General features: G+C 38.4%; 1 protein-coding gene across 6 annotated transcripts in view; it reads right to left on the reverse strand.

Moving 5' to 3' along the window:
• LOC116425970 (uncharacterized) overlaps positions 1–20,492 on the reverse strand; it is a 151,044-nt gene that overhangs the window by 8,861 nt on the left and 121,691 nt on the right. For all 6 annotated transcript variants that reach the window (XM_076374499.1, XM_076374501.1, XM_076374496.1 and 3 more), the window contains exon 5: positions 16,368–16,502. In XM_076374499.1, the coding sequence (XP_076230614.1) occupies positions 16,368–16,502 (135 nt within the window). The remainder of the gene's footprint in view (positions 1–16,367; positions 16,503–20,492) is intronic.

The following is a 20,492-nucleotide window of genomic DNA, read 5'->3' on the forward strand; positions in this document are numbered from 1 at the left end:
CAATTCGTTGAGTCGAACGGGTAAATCTAGGGCCGCGCGGGCCGCGACGCGACGCGATTGTGATTCGTTCGACCCTTTGCCCTCGGGAGTCTTTTAACGCGTTGAACGCCGCACGATTTCACAGAGGGAAATCCACAGAATGGAAAAAATATAATATTAAATCATTCGATCGTATTGCATTATTACTATTCCACGTTCATCTAGCTGAATATCGCCACAATTAGCTAGCATTATTTATAATATAGAAATGTTTTCATATAGTCGTCATTTCATTGAGTAAACCACAGTAATACGGTGACCCACATGTCATTCAACGTGTTAACTGAATATATTCATCGTTTTCTGATGAAATACCGGCGAAATGTCTATTTCGGTCCTCCATAACTGTTTCGAGAACCGGAACCAATATATAACGCTCTCAAACAGTTATTTTCCTTGAAATGTTCAGAATGTTTCTATTATTTCGTCCAACCCCTGACAATCCATTACGGGAGTCTCACTTATCTGAATCAGTACATGCTTAAAGTCTAACGTGAATACCTCACTGAACTTCTATTATCCGAACTACTGTCGAGCGTACTCTCGGTTATACGAAGGTGTGCGTATTCTATCCATGTCTCGGGATGTTTGATTATTACGAGTTATCCGGTACCTGCACATCCTTAATTAGCGGACAAGATATAAGAGGTAAGGATAAGGTACGTTGTAGAGACATGGCCCATTTTCATTGAAAGGACTATTGCATCATAACTATCAGTAATGCCTAACAAAAGAAAATCTATTTATGAAAGTAAATTACATATACGAAGAATAGTTAATAGGCATCTATGCAAGTTTCAGTGTACTGTTAAGCCTTTAAGTACGTCATATTGGCGACGTTAAAGTTTCACATCAGGAATACAAAATTGCGGAACAATTTCATTATTCAAATAACCAAAGCTCAGTAAGTGGTTTCCCTTTCTTCTAGCGTTTCAGAATTCCGTGTACTATTCAGCTGCTGTTGCTAAAGGCTTTCGATACTTTGGAAAGTCTCCGACCGCAGAGTTCAAAACAGTTGAAAGCATGAATACTTGACAATCCAAATGAGTTCGACCCATATTCCCCGGAATTACTGCAATTAGTAAACTTCTGCCATCCGAATACGTCAGCTGCCCACAGACATGTCCACAGGCGTGTCCACATCGGCAAGGTTCTACCATAATTAAACCAGCAATCCAGCAATAACATCAACTGTCCTACAGCTACTGACGAAAATATCCTCAGTGGAAGACTCCCTTTGCCCCGTGATAGTTTAGCTTCTAACACTGACTCCGAACATAAGAGCTGCACAGTAGCTACCTCTGCTAAAGGCTTTCGACACTTCCGCAAAATGCCCGCCCACAAAGCGTTCAAAACAATTGAAAACACCGATATTTGACGATTCAAATAAGTCCGACTCGTATCATCCGGAATGACTGCAGTTAGTAAACCTCTACTATCCAAACTCGTCGGTTATCCGAACAGATATGCCCCCAGACGTGTTCGGATCAACAAGGTTCCAGTGTAATTGAATGGGCAACCCAGTAGCCGCTCCGCGGGTTCACCCTGTCCCGCGACCCGCGATTCCGAAAAGTGTCGTTGACCGGTGGTCGTCTGGGACGTTGGCTCGCCGCGGCGCGGCGGGGCCGGGGACGAGGGAGGATGATGATGATGCCTCCCCGGCGCGGCACCTCGAGTGCACGCTGCGCCGCGCTGCGCCGCGCGATTCGCCCGCAATACCAGGAACCTTTTCCTTAAGTTGGCAGTTGCGTCACGTCGCGGCAACTACAAAGCGCGCGCCTCCCCCCCGCCCGCCGCCGGCCGTTGTTTCCCTTCCTCTGCGCTGCCTCCGGTGCAGCATACCGCCCGCCGCCTTGCATACCTAGTTATTTCGTACTTGAGCGAGTAGCGCGACCACCGCCCGCGATTCTTCTCTTCTTCGCTCGGTTTGCCTCTTTTTCGTCTCGAACCCGGCCGAGGGAAGGATTAACGGGCGAGTTTTGGCGGGCAGCGAATTGATGGCGCGACATTCGAATGTGACGCGAGGTTCATTGTTGGGTCGTTCAATGGGTTTTTGATGGTTGCGAGTGGTACGTATGAGTTTCAACGGTTCAGATTGGAGAATTAGCTTTTTGGGAATGGGAAATATGCAGAGTGTACGAGTTGGAAGGGTTTAAATTATGAAAATGAAGTTTGTGGGAAGTAAAAAACTTGTACGGTGTATGAGTTCGAAGGCTTTGAAGGTTGAGAATTAGTTATTTATGAATGAGAAACTTGGGTGTATGTGTTGGAAGGCTTTGAATTTTAGGAATGAATTTTTGGGAATGAGAAGTATGTAGAGTGTACGAGTTAGAAGGGTTAAGAGTGTAAAAATGAATTTTGTGGGAAATAAAGGACTTGTAGAATGTCCAAGTTTGAATGCTTTAAATTTTGAGATTGAATTTTTTGAGAAATAAGAATTGTCAAGGTGTCCGAGTTTGAATGCTTCAAATTATAAAAACGGAGTTACTAAGAAATAAAAATCATCGACACTCATCAACACTCATTTCTCAGAACTTTCGTCGAAAGAGTAGTTCGTATCCACCGTAACCGCAACTTAAACCTTGTAACCGTATATTTTCCTAATGAAATTAGGGATGAATTAATAAAAACCCAAAATAACGCTAACTCTTTGAACAATTAATTATTCTCTTTTTCAAATAAACATGTAATTCGTCTTCATTTGGTTTTATTTTTTTATTGTAACACATATTCAGCGCACTTGCCGTGCGTTTGGTTAGTTAAAATTTTGACTTTTCGGTTTCCGTTTCGCCGGGAAAATTGCTTTGATTGAATGAGTAATTTGATTAAAGATCAGCCTTCGTTTGTCTCGCAAGCGGAAGCAAGAAGGTATGAACGTCATATGAACGTATAAATCGTTCAACGAGACGATTCAACGAATGTGAATAAGCATTCGTGTTGAACACGTGATAAAGGCAAGAAGCTCCAACTACTGGCTGGCAAACGATCTCAAATTACTGTTGAATTCGTGGGCGGATTTGAATAGGTATTTAAATAACAGTAGATTTAAAAGATACTCCTACGACGATTTGTACTTTCCAATACAAGTATCAATATTTCTATTATTCCGCCATTTATTTCAATATTTCGTCAATGACAAAACGCGTTGTCTACAAAGACGACTAAATTTTCAATATTTCTATCATACACATTTCAATATTTGGCGAAGACATATGCTCCCAATTTACTCTCATGCTGCTGAATAAACTTGTAACAAATAAGACACACGTCAAAGATATCCAGAACATTTAAATCAAACTCAATTCTATTTATTATTTCAATTTCTAAAGAAACTCTGCATTCGTTTTTAAACAAGAAACTACTTGATCTCTGTCAAGTTATTGATAGTAAAATTGGTTAGTAAAATTATAGTAACTTGATGCTAAAATCTTACGCCAAGGATGTAACACTAGAAGAACCAACCTCGCTTACATAAGCCCAATCGTCTAATCGGCCAATTATAGGGTAGCGTGAGGTAAAAACTTCCATTCCAAAGAAAAATAACAAACCTGGAAATTCAGAGAATTATGAAGCATCGTGTGTAAGTAGAGTAAGTCAAGCCTAACATTGCATTTTCTTGATAAATTTCCCTTTGAAGGGTGAAACCGCTCCTCGATGAAAATACAAACTTTCCTTCCTGCGGATTATCTTCAGAAAACTAAGAGATAGCGAAAAAAAGTTGGAACAAAAAATACATCGTTCATTCACGTATATAGAACTGCAAAATAAGATTCTCCAAAATACTCAATCTTTCTAAAATTCTGAAAACAACATAACTTTTCGAAAAATTGTATTTTATAATTTCATAGACGTCAAAGAACAATGTATTTTCTTTAAACGTTTTCCCTCTATCTCTTACCGTCCTCAAGATAATCCACGACAAAGGAAACCTTGCATTTGTTTGGGGTGGATTCACCCCTCCAAAGTGAAATTCGTCAGGGAAAAGAACACTTACACACAAAGTTTCCTAATTCTTTGAATTTCCGGGTCCGATAGGTTTCCTTGTCAGACCCACGAACGACCGCGATGAAGTGTCCAAAACCGCGCGACTCGCGAACAAAGACTGGCACCGTCCCGTCGCCGGAAAGCCGATATATTCGAATGCGGATCGATGCGCGATGCGACCGAGCGCATACGTAATCGCGCGCCGGATCGGCAGGGGTCAACGAATCAAAGATCGCGCCCGGCAGAATTTTCCTGGGGGATCGGTCGATCGAGCCGTGCGCCGGCCGGTCCGAATTCTCCGATCGACGGACGGACGGACGGACACACGGACGGACACATGGAGGGACGGTTCGCGAAGAAGGACGGTTTACAACTTCCTCGCCGGTTCGGCGAATCCGAGGCCCCGCCGTGACGCATCGATCGGCCCGTGATTTATCCGCGAGTGTGCGCGCGCGCGTGATCCGCCTGTCGAACGGGAAGGAAGTGTGAGAATCTCGGGGCGGGAGCCGAGCGTTCGTCGTTCGGGAAAACGGGGAACGCGTCCGGACGGTCCTGAAATCGGTGGACTTGTGCGGTGTGGTAGAATCGAGTGGTTTAAGATAGTAGGTGAATTGTTTGCAGGTTCTTCGAGGAGAAAGGTGAAATGTTGGATTAGTTTGATAGATATGTAATGTTGATGGTGATAATTGTTGATGTTACTGATTGTAGGCGTAGTTTTAATATTGAAAATTGTAGAGTTGGGGATTGTAATATTGGAAATTCTAGTGTTAGATATTGTAATGTTAGGAATTGTAATATTAATGACTGCAATATTAAGAACTGTGATATTGTAATTGTAATATTCGGAACTACAATGTTAGTAATTGAAATATTGGAAACTGTGATATTAGTAATTACAAAATTAGAAGTTATAATATTAGTAGTTTTAATATTAGAAACAGCAATTATTAGTGGCTGCAATATTAGGAACTTTGAGGAAGAATATTAGTAATTGTAATATTAGTAATTTTAATATTAGTGATTTCAATATTAGAAATTGCAATAATAGTCACTGCAACATTGGGAACTATAGTATTATTAATTGCAATATCAGTAACCATAATATAAGTAATTGTAATATTAATATTATTTAATAGCAAATACCAATATTATTAATAATATTGTAACATTACTATTTAATTAGTCCAAGAACATTTCACAACAGCTTTCTTTCTCGAGAACTCAGAGGTAGTAGTTAAACGATTATTCTAAAACAGTCAATAAGAGAAGAAGCCTGAAATGGATCATTTTGCGCCATCTGTTAGTTCTACCGTTAAAAAAAAGAAATATTCAAGAACGACTAGCGTTCCACGGAGTTCTCAAACGAATCCTGTCTCGCTTTCCGCACGAACGTACGAAATCGCTATCCGTTCGAGCGAGGCTCGATTCGATCGCTTCTGTGGCCCGGCCGTTCGCCGAAACGTCGACGCGATCATCAACGTTCAGACGACGAGGAGGCTCGCGTGTAACGCTAGAAGGTCCGAGGAATGAGAGAGAGTTTGGAGAAATGCGGGGAACGTCTCCGATTACCCTCGGAGACTCGAGAAACGAATGTTTAGAATACCAAACACCAATTATCGCGTAAAAAAGTCGTATAAATGTTAAACTAATGAAAGAAAAAATTCTATGGATCAAACGTGACCCAACACTCGTAGAAGAAACTCTTAACCCTTTCCGGCACGATTTAATCATGAAAAATTGTGCACGATAGAAGCATTTTATTTTTATTAAAGAAAACAACGTGTTCCATTTTATGATTCACGCGTTTTGTTAATTAAAAGAATATTAATTAAAAGTAATTTGGCAAGGTACTACTAACTGTTATGCCAATTCATTCTCAATTAGGAACTACACAAATTTTGTACACGTAAAAACATACTTTACCTAACGTAAATTACGTTACCTGTAATTTTAGTCGTTTTAACGTTAAAGTCACGACGTTGACGTTGATCCGCGCTTTCAAAGTCGAACATTTATGCAGAAATATTGTAATACTGAAGTTTGGACAAACATTTTTGCCAACATGTCTAACTGATTTGTAACCGAGTCCATTAGAATAAAATAATATTTTATCTCATAATATCTTTTTATTAAAAGATCATTGGAGAAAGAAAGAAATTCTGGAATCCGCAGCTCAAACATTCGTCATTTAGCTGATATTTAATGTAAATTATTTACTTGTAATTGGTCTCCAGTAAATTAAACTATTAATCGAAGAATGAGAAAATGTTATACATATCGATGGCCAATACATTCACAATTAACACTAGGTTTGTAGACATTGTATATTTTGTTTTATTACTCCTAAATATACTATTTTCTAAATAATGTTTACAAAATCCAATATTCGTCAAATTGACGGTGTTCGTCAATCTGGGTTTAAAAAGTACGTAAATATTAATTTCTTAGCATGAAAACTTACTTGGTTAGCATAGAAAGACAACAATACTCATATCATGACCTAAAATTTACCAACAGTTTATTACACCTACTATCCAATTGTTCTCGAATGGGTTAAGATATTAACTGAGAAGATATGCACAACAATAACCAATACGTCTAAGATTAAAAAAACCTAACTATTAATTTCATTCATTATAAATTCCTACAAAGAAACAATATTACTCGTGTCATAACCTAAAATTTACCAACAGTTTATTACATCTACTATCCAATTGTTCTCGAATGGGTTAAAATATTAACTGAGAAGATATATACAATAATAACCAATACATCCAAGATTAAAAAAACCTAACTATTAATTTCAATCATTATAAATTCCTACAAAGAAACAATATTACTCGTGTCATGACATAAAATTTACCAACAGTTTATTACACCTGCTGTCCAATTGCTCCCCAACGTGTCAAAAGATGCCTTACCCCATAGTCCTCAGCTAGCAACCTTTGACTTCGTGACGCGACGCGACGGCCACCGGTGTATTTTCGACTAGCGATTTCGAGAGCGCTATCGGCTCGCTCTATCTTAACGACGTGTCCCCCCTCTTTCTCAGTGGCCGTATCTCGAATCTCGAACGGGCCGGAGGCGTACCGGACCGGTGGCAGCTCCGAGAGAAACTGCCGAAGATTCTGCTCTCGAAACGATCGATCTTCGCCCGTGCTCCCCCGGCCTACAGCCGGCCGAGAGCGTTCCTTTCTTTTCCCTTCTTCCTCTCTTTTTCTTTATTTTCGGCCGTTGGTCCGGGATTTTTTAATTCGGTTCGCGGCGGGTCATCGAGTCGCATGTACCGCGGCGGCGGGGACTAATCCGCGCCGGAGGCCGATTGTTCGAGGCGACGACTATTCCCCGAGGATGAAATGCTCGGATCACGGACCCGCGCGCGCACGTAACGTGTCGGCTTAACGTCAACGGAGACGCGCTGGGTCGCCAGGGTGTTTCAGGCAATGGGGAGAATTAAGAATTCGAAAAACTAAAGATCCTGGTGCCGGGATGTGTTGGAACAGCGTGATAGTCTTTGGGAGTAATGGTTTGGTAATTATGCTGCAATAATGTTCTCTCATCGATTTGGATCACTTTGAAATATGCTGCAGAGCATTTGATACTGAACAATTTTCCTCGGTACATGTTACAATCGCTCGGACCTAGTTTTCTAGATATTCGTTGAAATATGTCCAGAAATAAAGAGTTTTCGTAGTTATTTGCTGAAAAAGTGACCCTTGCATGACCTTGATCTTGAGATATTGTTAGGATCATTGTTTTGTACTCCCAGGATTTATTTTTCAAAGTGGGTATTGGTTTAAAAGTTGTGAAGCGTTAAAATTTTGTATTACGTTAAAAATTGTCGTCTTCATTTTCATTGATTGAAGTTGTTCTTTGGAGTATGTGTACTTGAGGTTCATTTAGATATTAAAGATTGATATATTGGTATTTGTTTCATAACTTTTGAAGTAATACTCAGTGTCGAAAACAATTGCCGATGGTTTGACTTCTGAGTATTTGAGAAAGAATAGAAAGGATCTGAATCTAGATGATAATATTTAGAAAACAAATTAATAGAAAACAAGAAAAGACGTTGTGTTTACATATTGTCTTAGTTAAATAAAAACTGATCTATTATTCCATAGTAATACCCATAGGGTTTGTTAAAGTTAATTAGATGCTAATGTTCTAATTAGTAATTTTATTGATCGAAAGTAATTACTATTATTGATATTATGATGTTAATGTTCTCTACTATGTATTATTGCTATTTGTTCGGATGAATTAAACATTAATATTACAATTACTAATATTAATGATTAGTAGAAAGAATTATTACTGATCTAATGAACGATGATAATATCAAATTTGTTACTCGGTTAGACTAAAAGATCCTATAATATAAATATATATACTTCTTTCCAGCTTCTTGCACTAATACAGCAATAAATCATTTTAACCTATCTGATAGTTTCAGCGTTAACCTTTTGCGCTCGAAATACTCTCCACATGCACACTAATAATATACTGCACTGAAGGTCAAACTGTTCGAATTTACAGTTAAACTTTAGTGGCATGTGATTTTACATTTCATTGACTCAGTATTTAATCGCTGATTTGATCGATGAAATACAAAAATTTACTATTCACTATGTTAAAAAATTTGAGTACAAATGATTGTTCTTGTCTTACAATAATGTGAAACTCGTGAGGACCATTTTAAATAGAATTTAACGAACATAAATATTACTCAATCCCTTTGAATTCAAATGAAATATTATTTTTCTGTTATCAATTATTACATCGTAGAGCAAACGTAGACACAGAATATGCACAGAATTTTCCTCTTCTTTCAATAAATTATTACTGACAAAGTTGCGTCGGTCACAGTTGAAAAATGAATCATAGAGCGAAAGGTTAACCTTTTGCACCCGATTTATTTTCAATAGGTGTAAACTTGCATTTATTTTCGAGAAAATGAATGAATGTAGTTTATAGCAGGTAGAATTCAACATTTTATATTTATTTTATTTATTACCCGTTTGAGTCCCAAGCGGCGCGACCGCACTTCTCTGTTACACTGCCTAAAAGTGACGGTCTATCGGTGCATAGAATCAGATGAAACTTATTTATTTCTTTTCCGTCTAATTATTCATTTTTATTTTTGTTATTATACGCTGAACAAGTGTAACGATTGCGCTATTTAAAATTTGTTTTTGTAAAAATAGAAAAGCGACATTCAGTTGCTAAATTGAAACGAAAGAAGCGTGATCGCTTGGTATTTTTCAAGCGAGCTTTTGCGAAAATTCGTGGGATTCAAACGGTTAATATTACAATAAGGTTCAATTATCATAATCTTTTAAAATGTGGTACTTTCTCAAACAATTTCCAACGTTCAATAACAAATTTATGTTATCATCTCCTGCATGACACACGAGTGCAAGGGGTTAACATCTTCCACCGACGCTAACCAAGAAACTTTCAATACCGTGGCCAAGAGTAACGCGTGCGGTCGAAATCGCGGTGGCCGAACTTCCCGTCCTCCGTGGCGTGTTCCAGCGCGCGCTCGGCGACGGAGGGCCAGCGCTTAATTAACGATTACCAGGAAACGTGTCTCGGCCCGTTTCTCGTCGCCTTTCGACGGAATTAAGCGCCGGGAATCAAGGATCTCGCGGTTCCGCGAAATTCGGCCGCGACGCGATCGGATAAAGCCCGGCAGATAAGCGTCGCGCGGTCGAAAAACTGCAACCGGGGACAGTGGGCCCCGTTGTGCGACGCCAAGAAAGAGAAACGGAAAAGACGTTCCGCGAGACGTGAGCGAGGCAGCGTAACGAGCGTTCGACGGAGAAATCGCGAGCCAATTAGCGCGAGCCGCAAACGAATCGTCTGCTGTTCCCCTCTCTGTCCACCCCTCGTTCCCTTTTCACTCTCCTTATCGAGATCGCACGGAGAGATCGCGCCGCTCGAAATCAAGATACCGGGGGCCAGACGCGTCGCCTCGCCTCGCCTAGCTGGGAAAAACGAACGGCACAGTGGGAATGTTCGGTCAGTTTTGCGTTGAAAACCGAGGAGCTTTTAGGCTAGGTTCGATTATGTTAGGTTAGGTTTGCTTTTGAACAAAGTTTGTCGTTTGTTTAGTGCAATGTTTAATTTTGTCGCAACTCTGACAGGACTATTTTAACACGTCGAATACCATAGGGGTCTCCGGTGACACAAACCAAATCGAATTACTGTCGTTCACTCGGTTAAACTATTATTTGAAAAGATTTTTACATTGTAAATAATGCCAGCTAATGTGGCGACGTTCAGCTAGACGGACATATAATAATAATAATGCAACTCAATCGAATGATTTAATATTCTATCTTTTCCATTTTGTGAATTTTGCTTTATCAAACCGTATGGCATTCAATGTGTTAAAGAAAATTAAAGTACTACAGATTAGATGAAATTTATTTACGAAACAATTTGAGAAGAAGATTTGTCAAGTTAACGATTCACGGTCAACAGTTTTCTGTTAACTCTTTAGGAGGAGAGTCTTAAATTTCTATCGATTCCTTTTATAAAATACTGAATAAAGTTTTAGGATATGTTATTTGGAGGTTATGTCATTTGTGTTGTTGGCAATTTTTAGTTTATACATTGTTTTGTAAATAGAGCTTTTATTTTCTTGAAAGTAGGAAAATATCCTAGTTGATTGGTTTCATAATTATATTTATTCTCCCCTCGATTTTCTTAAATAATACTTATTAAGAAAATATTCCGGTCGTTTCTATTTCTATTTTACCCTTAATAGCTCAGGAACTGCGAGAGACTGCCAATTAAGTTACTAGGAAATGTTGCTCAGAATCATGTCCTTAATAAGATATATCAAGGTCAAGGTCATCGGTGTGGTGTCTCTTGAAGTAGCTAATAACCCATTATTTTTCTGTCATTAATTAGTACTACCATTTGAAACATTAACACATAACAATAGTGTATTATTATTATATATCACATATACATAACGTAGATATATGATGATATATTTGATAAGTACACTAATAAAAAACAGAATGTATCTGTAAAAATACTATATATAATATTAAGCTTTGAATAATGCATCGATCGTTAAATACTGAAACAAAATACCTTCGTTTCTTAATCTATGTATGCTTTCTCATTAGCCAGTCTCAAAGAATGTCTATATCTCTGTATCTCATCGAATAATGTCGAATGTTTCGAGTGAAAAACATTCGAGTGTGAATGTTAATGATAAATGTAAGCAGAAAACATTGATATGAAAATCCGAAAATTCCTCTGCATTCTTAGAAATCACTAATAGTAAAAATTGTTTTTAATATCTCCAGGGTATATTTCCAATGTATCTAAGAGGGACATTTGCAAACATTGTCTTAACCCCTTGCTTCATAATGACATTTCAGACCCGTGATGAAGATTTTGAACAGTTAACCGCATTAGTAGAGTCTTGAACGGGACGTCATTTTAAAACGCAAAATGGTACTAATTTTTCGTTAAAATATATTATAGATGTATTTGCATGCACAATGGAAGATTTTTCAAACTAAATTCCACTAACTGGTTAACTGGTTGAACTGAATTTAAGAAACCTAAGTGTTATTAATTGTTTTTTAACACAAATTAAATATTACTTTTCTATTATCAATGGTTAAAATTCGTTCTGTTCCTAATAAATTATTAACGATAAAGTAGCTGTACCGATCACAGTTAACACTAAAACTACTGAACGGATCAAATTTCATTTCAAATTTCAAATCACATTTCAAAATTCTTATCTCAAATATTTTCAAATTAGTATATTTGCACAGGTACAAGACTAAGAGACCCTTCGAATTTCAAGAATTTTTAGAAAAGATCCTAATATTCACTCTCTAATAATTCACAAAAAGTTCTAACTTTTATAAAAGATTCGAAAGAAGTCACTTAATTCCTAAGTAGCTTTGGTGTTAAGAAATAAATCATAGTCCAAGGGGTTAAACCTCGAAGTTGCCATTACGGTGGCGTTCGACGGCAAAGGATTAAAGGCGGATTTCGCGATATGTTCGAACGGTTCTGAAAATCACGGAGTAAAGGATTAACGTGCACAGTGAGACCCGAAGATCGAGAGTCTCGGAGCGGAATCGCGCGTTTCTCGCTTATTAAGGTCGTCGCCGACCCACGCGGAGATATCCGCCCCGCGAGACGTCGCGTCGCATCGCGGTGAAATATCGTCGCTGGAGAAAAAGGGGGATCCCCGGGATTTCCTTTTCCCCCCCATTGTCTCTCCGGGCGAGGGACGGCTAGCCAGTTCGCTTGCTCGCTCGCTCGCTCGCTCGCTTCCGCCGCTTCCTGTGTCACACGCCGTTGAGCACGCTCTCGCCACCCCATCGAAGTACAGAGACACTGTTCGCGCGTCCGGTCACGCCGCGAACTACCCTAATTGTTGGCGCAACACGGAATAATCAAGGGACAACGCCGCGGGACAATGGACGCCCGCGGTGGGAACATTCGGTTATTCTTGCGTCGAAATCAAACCTTTGCTATCGTTAACCCCTTGTTCTCTAATATCGTGTTGGAGTTGTGGTGAATATTTTTAACTGAGTTCGATATTTCTGAATGTTATTTAGTTAGTTTTAGCGTAAGTTGAGTGGTAGTATTGTTATCTGCTATTAAACTATTGTTAATTTATTATTGATCTGTTATTTGTCTTTTTGTTCATTTATTATTGTTCTGTTGTTTGTCCTATTATTAATCTAATATTTATCTACTATGTATCTATTTATTATTAGTCTATTATTAATCTTTAAACTTCAGAGTAAACGTAGACACAAAATAATCCTCAAATTCTCTTCCTTTTCGACTAAACTGTTAGAGATACAGTAGTTTTCTCAAACAGAACTGGGCCCAATCCCTTGCTATATAATATCTTTCATACCTGCACTAAGCCAACGTTGTCATTAATAATTTTCCAGAAAGCAACAAAAATTCCTAATTCATCTATATAGACTTTCACTTTAGAACATAACAATCGAAGCCACACAAGTCGAGCAATCAACGTTTCCAGAAGATCATTCTTCCTCTTCTTCTTTGTTCAATCATTCATCATCATCTATTTTATTGACCGTTGCGCCATTACGTGTAGATTTTTAATATTATGAAACAGGTTTGACCAAGCTAAAAATAGTAAAATCAATAGCTCACGTAACGTTAAAAAGTGGACTTGTGCTTTGGAGTTCACCGCTTCAATTCACGATAGACTTCGTCAAACAAAACCTAACACGACATAATACAATATAACAAAACCTAACACAACATAACATAACCTAAACTCTCGACCAACGGCTTACATCCTTTTTATACCATCAAAAGACAATCGATAGTTACACCAAATGCAAAAGAATGTTACTTTGTTCTGCTCTCCTTTGATCGGCAACCTGTTCCCTGTTTCATATTTCGCGCGCGCGCGTAAGGGCCGATCGGAAAGCGGGAATCCGATTCCACCGTGGAGAGGCACGACAATGGATCTCTAGCGGAGGCTGCCGCGACAATGGCAATCCGATATCTCGTTACAAAACCGAGCCCTCCCTCTCTACTGCCGTTCGTGGACCGGTGAAACGACGATCGGTGGCTTCGACGGTGGCCAAAGAACGACCTTTTGCCTCCGGTATTTATCGGAAGAAAGCTTTTATACATCGGCCAGGGATCTCGTATCCGCCGTTTAATACCGGCCCTCCCTTTGTCGGTGTCTCCCTTTTCGAAAACATTGTATCGAGTGTCTACAAGAACAACCCGCCCTTCCCCTCGAACCCAGTCCCTTTTTTCCTCTTCTCGAAAGACGTTTCCGATCGTGCACTACCGGAAGCGGAAGATCCTCGCGGAAGATACGCGCCCCAGTTTCGCAGAGACCACCGGGCTCCGATTTGGAGTTGATCAAGCGGATGGAGGTTGTAACTTGGCTTCGGTGGAGATGGTTCGTAGTTCATGGAGATTGTTGGAGAGTATTGGAATATTGTTGATGAATTATTCGAGGATTATTGAAAAGTTGTTGAAAAACGATTGAAGGATTATTGAAGAATTATTGAAAAGTCAGAAGAAGGAATTGTTGAACAGTTAAAAGTTAAGGGAATTATTGACTAATTATTGAAAAATGATTAAAAAGTTACTGAAAACGGTTAAAATTGCATTGAAAAATGATTCAGAAGTTATTGAAAATTATGGAAATGGTACTGAAGAATGATTGAAAAGTTATTGGAAATTGAAGTAAAAGAGAAGGGCACAATACAAGAAATTTCCAGATGTAATAGTCGGGGTTAACACAAACCAGTGGAGTAATATATAGGAAGTACCATAACAAAATTTAATAATTACTCACATAGAAAGAATAAATAAACCAAACTAAACTACTAATATTAACATTCACATTTGCATTAAAAAATGATAACTAAATATTGTACTTCTAATCGAGAAAAAGTTTATTCCCTTCGAACGAATAATTACCATAAAATGTTTCTCTATCCATCCATAAAATTTATTTTAATTTAATGCGAATACTACTGGGAAAAGAACCCTTCGATATCAGAGCTGCCAATTGTCTAACAACGTCATCAGAATATTTCATTACCATTTAATAACGAAGTAATATTGAATCACGTTTAATTAATCGCATAATCTGTATTATGATATCCTACGATTTTCTATTTTAAAGGCTTAAATCGTATTCAGATTATGAATACTTTTATTACTTGAAACAACACTGCAGCCTAATAAATAAAGATGAACAAAAGTGGAGTGAAAGTGGCCGTTTTCTCGAATAAATTCTAAACATCTCGTGAACTTTTCGATCGTATCCTGAACACGCGCATCAGGCGAAATATAGTCTGATCACAAATTACCAACGATTAATTGAAATGCAATGCAACAGAACATTGATTATCTGATTTAATTAGGAAAATAACAGTCCAGATAAATGGAAACTCAAGTAGAATTTTTTGAAAATATTTTTGTCAAATTCGATCGCATATATATTTTCAAGATGAATACCATTTAACAATATGAATTACTAAGTTCTAATTTGAATAAGATTCTGGACAATTTAAATTGCAGAAAATAGAGAGGTTCAATTTATCGAGGTTCTACTGTATTTTTGTCGGTTACCAAATATTTCTTATTCATTGTTAACTCTTCTTGTTAATCAAATTAATAAAAATATAAATTTATTTCCTACAATCGTAACTATTATTAGTTAAAGTAGTCCGACATTCTTCGTAAATGTATCGAAATGATCAAATTTAATACGCAAATGGATTCAAATCAATGTTTAAATTTTTTTCTGATAAAAATAACAATTTTTCGCAAAGACTAAACAACGAAATTTGTGCGTTAAAGGAGTCATTGTGAAATTAACCCTCCGTCTGCAATGTGGGTAGTTTATATCCACTAGTTTCTTATTGTCTTTTGACTTTCAGAAAATATAAAAAAGTTCCAAGATATTTATTGTAGTTTCTACTGTCATGTAAAAGCATGTCATGTTATGCATGTGTAGAAAATTTGAGAGTGCAACATTGTAGAAAATAAACACGATACGAAAGAAATATATGAAACATCATCAGTATAATATTTTTAATAGTATTTACTAGGAACAACGTTTTCCTATATTTCCATTTCTCTAATTACGTTCTTAACCCTTTGACTTATGACTTCTTTCTCAACTACGACCAAAAAACTATATACTTTATCACTAATCATTTGTTGAAAAATGTAACAAAATTCTAGGCATATCCTATATCATCTTCGCTCCACAGTATAATAAAGAATAACATTTACTTAAAACTCAAAGGAATTCAGTAATATTTATGTTTACTAAATAATATCTTAACCCTCTGCACTCGTTTGCCATGCTGAAGATGGCAATACAAGTTTGTTATAGAACGTTAGAAATTGTTTGACAAAGTACCACACTTTAAAAGATAAAAAATTAAATCTTATTATAATAATAACAAATAAAATAAATATAAAACGTTGAATTCTACCATTGTAAATTACTTTAATTCATTTCTCCAAAAATAAATACAAGTTTACGCCCGACAACATTGAAAATAAATCGAGTGCAAAGGGTTAACCCCTTGCTTTATGATTCATTTTTCAACTGTGATCAACACAACAACTTTGTCAGTAATAATTTATTAAAAGAAGAGAAAAATTCTATGCATACTTTATGTCTATGCTTGCCCTACGATTTAATAACTCGAGTCTAACCTTATATCCTAAGTAAAGAGGTTAAACATTTTCATTTACACGACGATTCGCTGTCTACTAATCACATTCAATTTCTTCAGTTTCAATTATGATAGGTATTTGGTACTTACGTTGTGAAGTTTGTAATAGAGGCCGCACGCGTTGCAGACTGGCTCGCCAGCCTGATTCCTCCGCCAGAGCGTGGTGGTCGCGGTCTTGCAGTTGGCGCAGCTGGTGCCCGCCCGCCTCGCCGCACTCTGCAGCGACAGTTTTGGAAAAGAAAACGAACAGATATCACACCTGTAACGGTTAAACCATGGCTCGATACGTGACCGAGCGCTGCGAACGAACGAAGAAGGACCGAATCGCTGGAAGATCATATTCGAGATTAACAACGAAATCTTCTACCTCGAACGATTTCGAAGAACTAGCGATATTTGAAGTTATAACGCGTCAAAATAAAGATTTAATAAATAGATGCTTATAATTTCAAGATTTATAATATTATAATATATATCAATTTGTAGAATTAACATTTACAAAATAAATCCGACAATTTCAGCGATGTTAACGAACGAAAAAGCAGCATTATTTGAAGTTAGAACACTTTAAAGCGAAGATTTAAGAAAGTTAACATTGCGAAATTGGAATATGTTCTTTCGAGGAAACAGTCATGGTCGCCCTGTCATTTCACATTTTCTCCCATTATTATTTTCTATTCTATTTTCTATATCGACTATATCCATCCTGCAAATCTTGTTCAAATTGAAATACATTCTAATTTAAAGTCCACGTTTAGAAGAATGTATTAATTATGTAAAGTTTGTTTGACAAAAACTTCGTTTTATTAAATTCAAATGACAGTTGAGAGTCGAATGAAATTTTGTTACAAGTTACGCGAGACCTTCTCCCTTTCCCGAGGATCCTTTCGATCGAGAGATCCCGTTCTTACGGTCGGACGGATTCTAGAATCGAGAAGCAGCGATCCGGCGCACCAGGATCGCGTGAAATCGGCCGCCCTTAATCCCCTCGATCGTTCGACTGGATATTCGGCTGGAAACGCGGGATCGGCCTGTTACCTGCCTCGAGGCCGCCTCTGGATCGGATCGAAAACGATCTACACCTGTTCACGAATTCACTTTCCATCAACCCTTCGCGCTACTCCGTCGAGTGTGACTCTAGATTTTATTCAGAGTTCAATTTGTTTCTCTATGTCCTTATCCTTAACATTCTGCACTCGAAAGTTTTTACGTTACATATATTTGCTACTTTCGAATGAAATACTGATTAAATTGTAGATTACATCGAATAGAAATAATATACGAAAGAAAGGTAGCTAAATGGAAGACAATGAATATATTTGTCGAGCTGTAGAGATTTTTATAGTTGAACAGAAGAGGAAGAAATTTTCCAAGATACAGAGCTTTTATTCGAGATATAGAGATATTTATAGCTGAACCAAAGAGAACGAAGAAATTTGTCGAGTTATACAAATCTTGTTTGAACTATAGAGAAACTTTGTAGCTAAATAGAAGATAATGGAGACGTTTGTGGAGCTAGAGAGATTTTTATAGTTGAACAGAAAAGGAAGAAATTTGTCAAAATACAGAGGTTTTATATTTCAAACTACAGAGATTTTTCTAATTTCAAACAGAGGAATGAAGAAATTTGTCCAGTTAAAGACATCCTCTATTCCGAGTTATAGAGCCTTTTCTAGCTAAAAAAAATGTAGACATTTATTTTGTCATGGAGATTTTTAAAGCTCCGAGTTACCAACAACCCCAAGCTCCAAAATCCTCAAAACAGCCCCAAAACCCAGTCAAAAGGAAGCTCCCTCCGCTGAGGCATAAAAAAGAAACAGAAAAAGTCTTCGAAGACACCCCCCAGCTCATCACATCCGAATCTCCCCAGCTCCAAACAACATTTCGATTTTCCAGGCTTGCCGCCCGAGTTTCCATTCCACTCCCATTATTTCCCTGGAAGGACCACTTAACCGACCATCGCAAAGCGAGCTGGCGACAGGGCGAAGCATACCTGGCATCATTGATGTCCTCAGGCCGGTAGCTAATGGAAAGCCGATTGACGCTCGCCGGAGCGAGAACCCGGCATTGTCGCGCGTGTCCACGAATATAAAGTGTCTCCCCAATCTGCCTCTCCTGTTTTCCTCTTTTCATTTTTGCCGTTGGAGAGGCAGGCGAGCACTCGGCCGCCTTTGTCCGCTGCGCGAACTCGTCCGCCGCGAATCTCCGAGGCGGCCCGTCGCGTCGCGGGAGTGGCCGAGAGTGTTTACCCTGCGTGTCCCGGTCAAAGGGAAAGGGTCGAAAGCCGGGGCAGCGGGGTGGGGTCGATCGTGGCTTATCCGCGGGATCTTATCTTGCGCCTAGCGAAAGGGGTCCCGTCGAAGCGACGAGGAGCCAGCTCATCGATACGGGGCGGCCCGTATCTGCTCTAGATCTTTCACACCCTCGACGTCCAGGCTTTCACCTTCGCGGGCCGCAGGCTAGCCTGCAAACTTCTCCGCGCTCCGCTTAATGGTTATTAAACCGGAGGGAAGGATTCGCCGCGCTCTCGTTAGCAAATGGAAGAGGGGTGGTGTCCGGCGAGAGATCGACGGGAAATAAAAGCAGAAGTGAAGCGGGGAGTCGTCTTGGTCCGGGGCACGCAAAATGAATGCCACGAGGCGAGAGACACCGAGGCAGAAAAATCGGGACGGAATAAAAAGGGACGTCGCTGGACGTCATATCCGTCAGTCCAGAGGATAACCGGTTCCGAACTACGTCGCGGGATAAGAGTTCCTTCGAGCCAGCTTGTACCGGGCTGCGTCAACCCTGTCGTTCGAGCGCGGCTCGTGATGGATCGGTTTCCGCTGGAGAACGGTGTTCCGAGATCGTAACCCCTATGGAGTTGGTCGGTTTAGTGATATTTGAGTGAAATGTTTTAACACTCTTTATTGCATTCCTGATTGGACATTTGATTCGAAGTGGTCTGTAGATTAAGATTGAAGCTACCGGGTAGGTCAGAATGAGAGATTGCTGCTTTCTTCTTTCGCAGGCAGTGGGAAGGTAGTGTTTGTTAGAGAAATAGCTGTATAACTTGATTTGATGATGTACGAAATAGAGGTAATGGTAAACTGAATAAATACACCCTTAGAATATCTATGAAAGTATGAAAGGAAAACAAATTGACTGTTCGGTAGTTCTATGGTTTTAAGAAGTTAAGCTACACTGCGAATTGTGTATTGGTATATGTATGAAGTTCCCATATGGGAACATGTATAAAATGCAATAATCTAGGAATATTTTCTTCTTTATTTCGTTAACACGTTTAGATGGAATGATAGGTGTATGTATTTGCTTAACTCCTTATCAAATTTTATGCAATAGAAGGTTAATACATTCACACTAGAACTATCATGCCCGTCGAAATGACGTGTTTTAGTTTGCTTATTTTGCAGTTATTAATAGTTGAAATATATTGAATATCTGAAATGATTTTGAAAGTAAACGAATATCTGGAGAAATCGTGAGAAAGTATATTTTTACGATCTTTGTAAGGATTACATAAAAATTGTAGTTAACTAATTGTGATAGTTATAATATTATATTGTATCATACATTATAATACTTTCAAATATTTCAAATATTAATGCTTTTAAGGAATCAATATTTTTAAAATAAGAGGACTAAAGCCAGTCGTTTTGATTGGTACATAGCTTTATTATTAAACAAATTTATTTCCTTTATTCTTAGGAAAATTATCCGTATCTTTTCATTTGTTGTAAAACAAGAAATTCAGGAAGGACCATTTTGTAGTTTTTACGTTGGACAAATGAAGATAAGTATTATAATTCCTACATTATAGCTCCAATTCTTTATTAATTTTATTCAAGGAATAGAAATATTATCATGTTAGAAATATTCTTATTGTTCGTCATATTTTTCTGTGTATTTTTCTCAGCTGTTTTTTTATGTTTTATATGTAACTCCAGTTAGAATTATTCCCCGCAATTGACGGAATAATTGCCGATCGGTGATTCCCGATGACGAATCCTCTGAAAATCCCCGGGGACTTTTCGCTCCCAGCGATTATAGCCAATGATTTTGCGCGATTTTATTAGCTCAAAAGTCAGCAGAACTTCCCAGAAGAGTATCCTACTCGTTTCAGAGATCTAATCGCGCGATATCGGGACGTATTAATCGCCGATCGAACGAAGTCAATGAGAATCCCAAGTAACTTCTAGCTTTCAACGTTTACAG

The sequence above is a fragment of the Nomia melanderi genome, chromosome 2 (genome assembly GCF_051020985.1).
Source record: "Nomia melanderi isolate GNS246 chromosome 2, iyNomMela1, whole genome shotgun sequence".
Lineage (NCBI taxonomy): Eukaryota > Metazoa > Arthropoda > Insecta > Hymenoptera > Halictidae > Nomia > Nomia melanderi.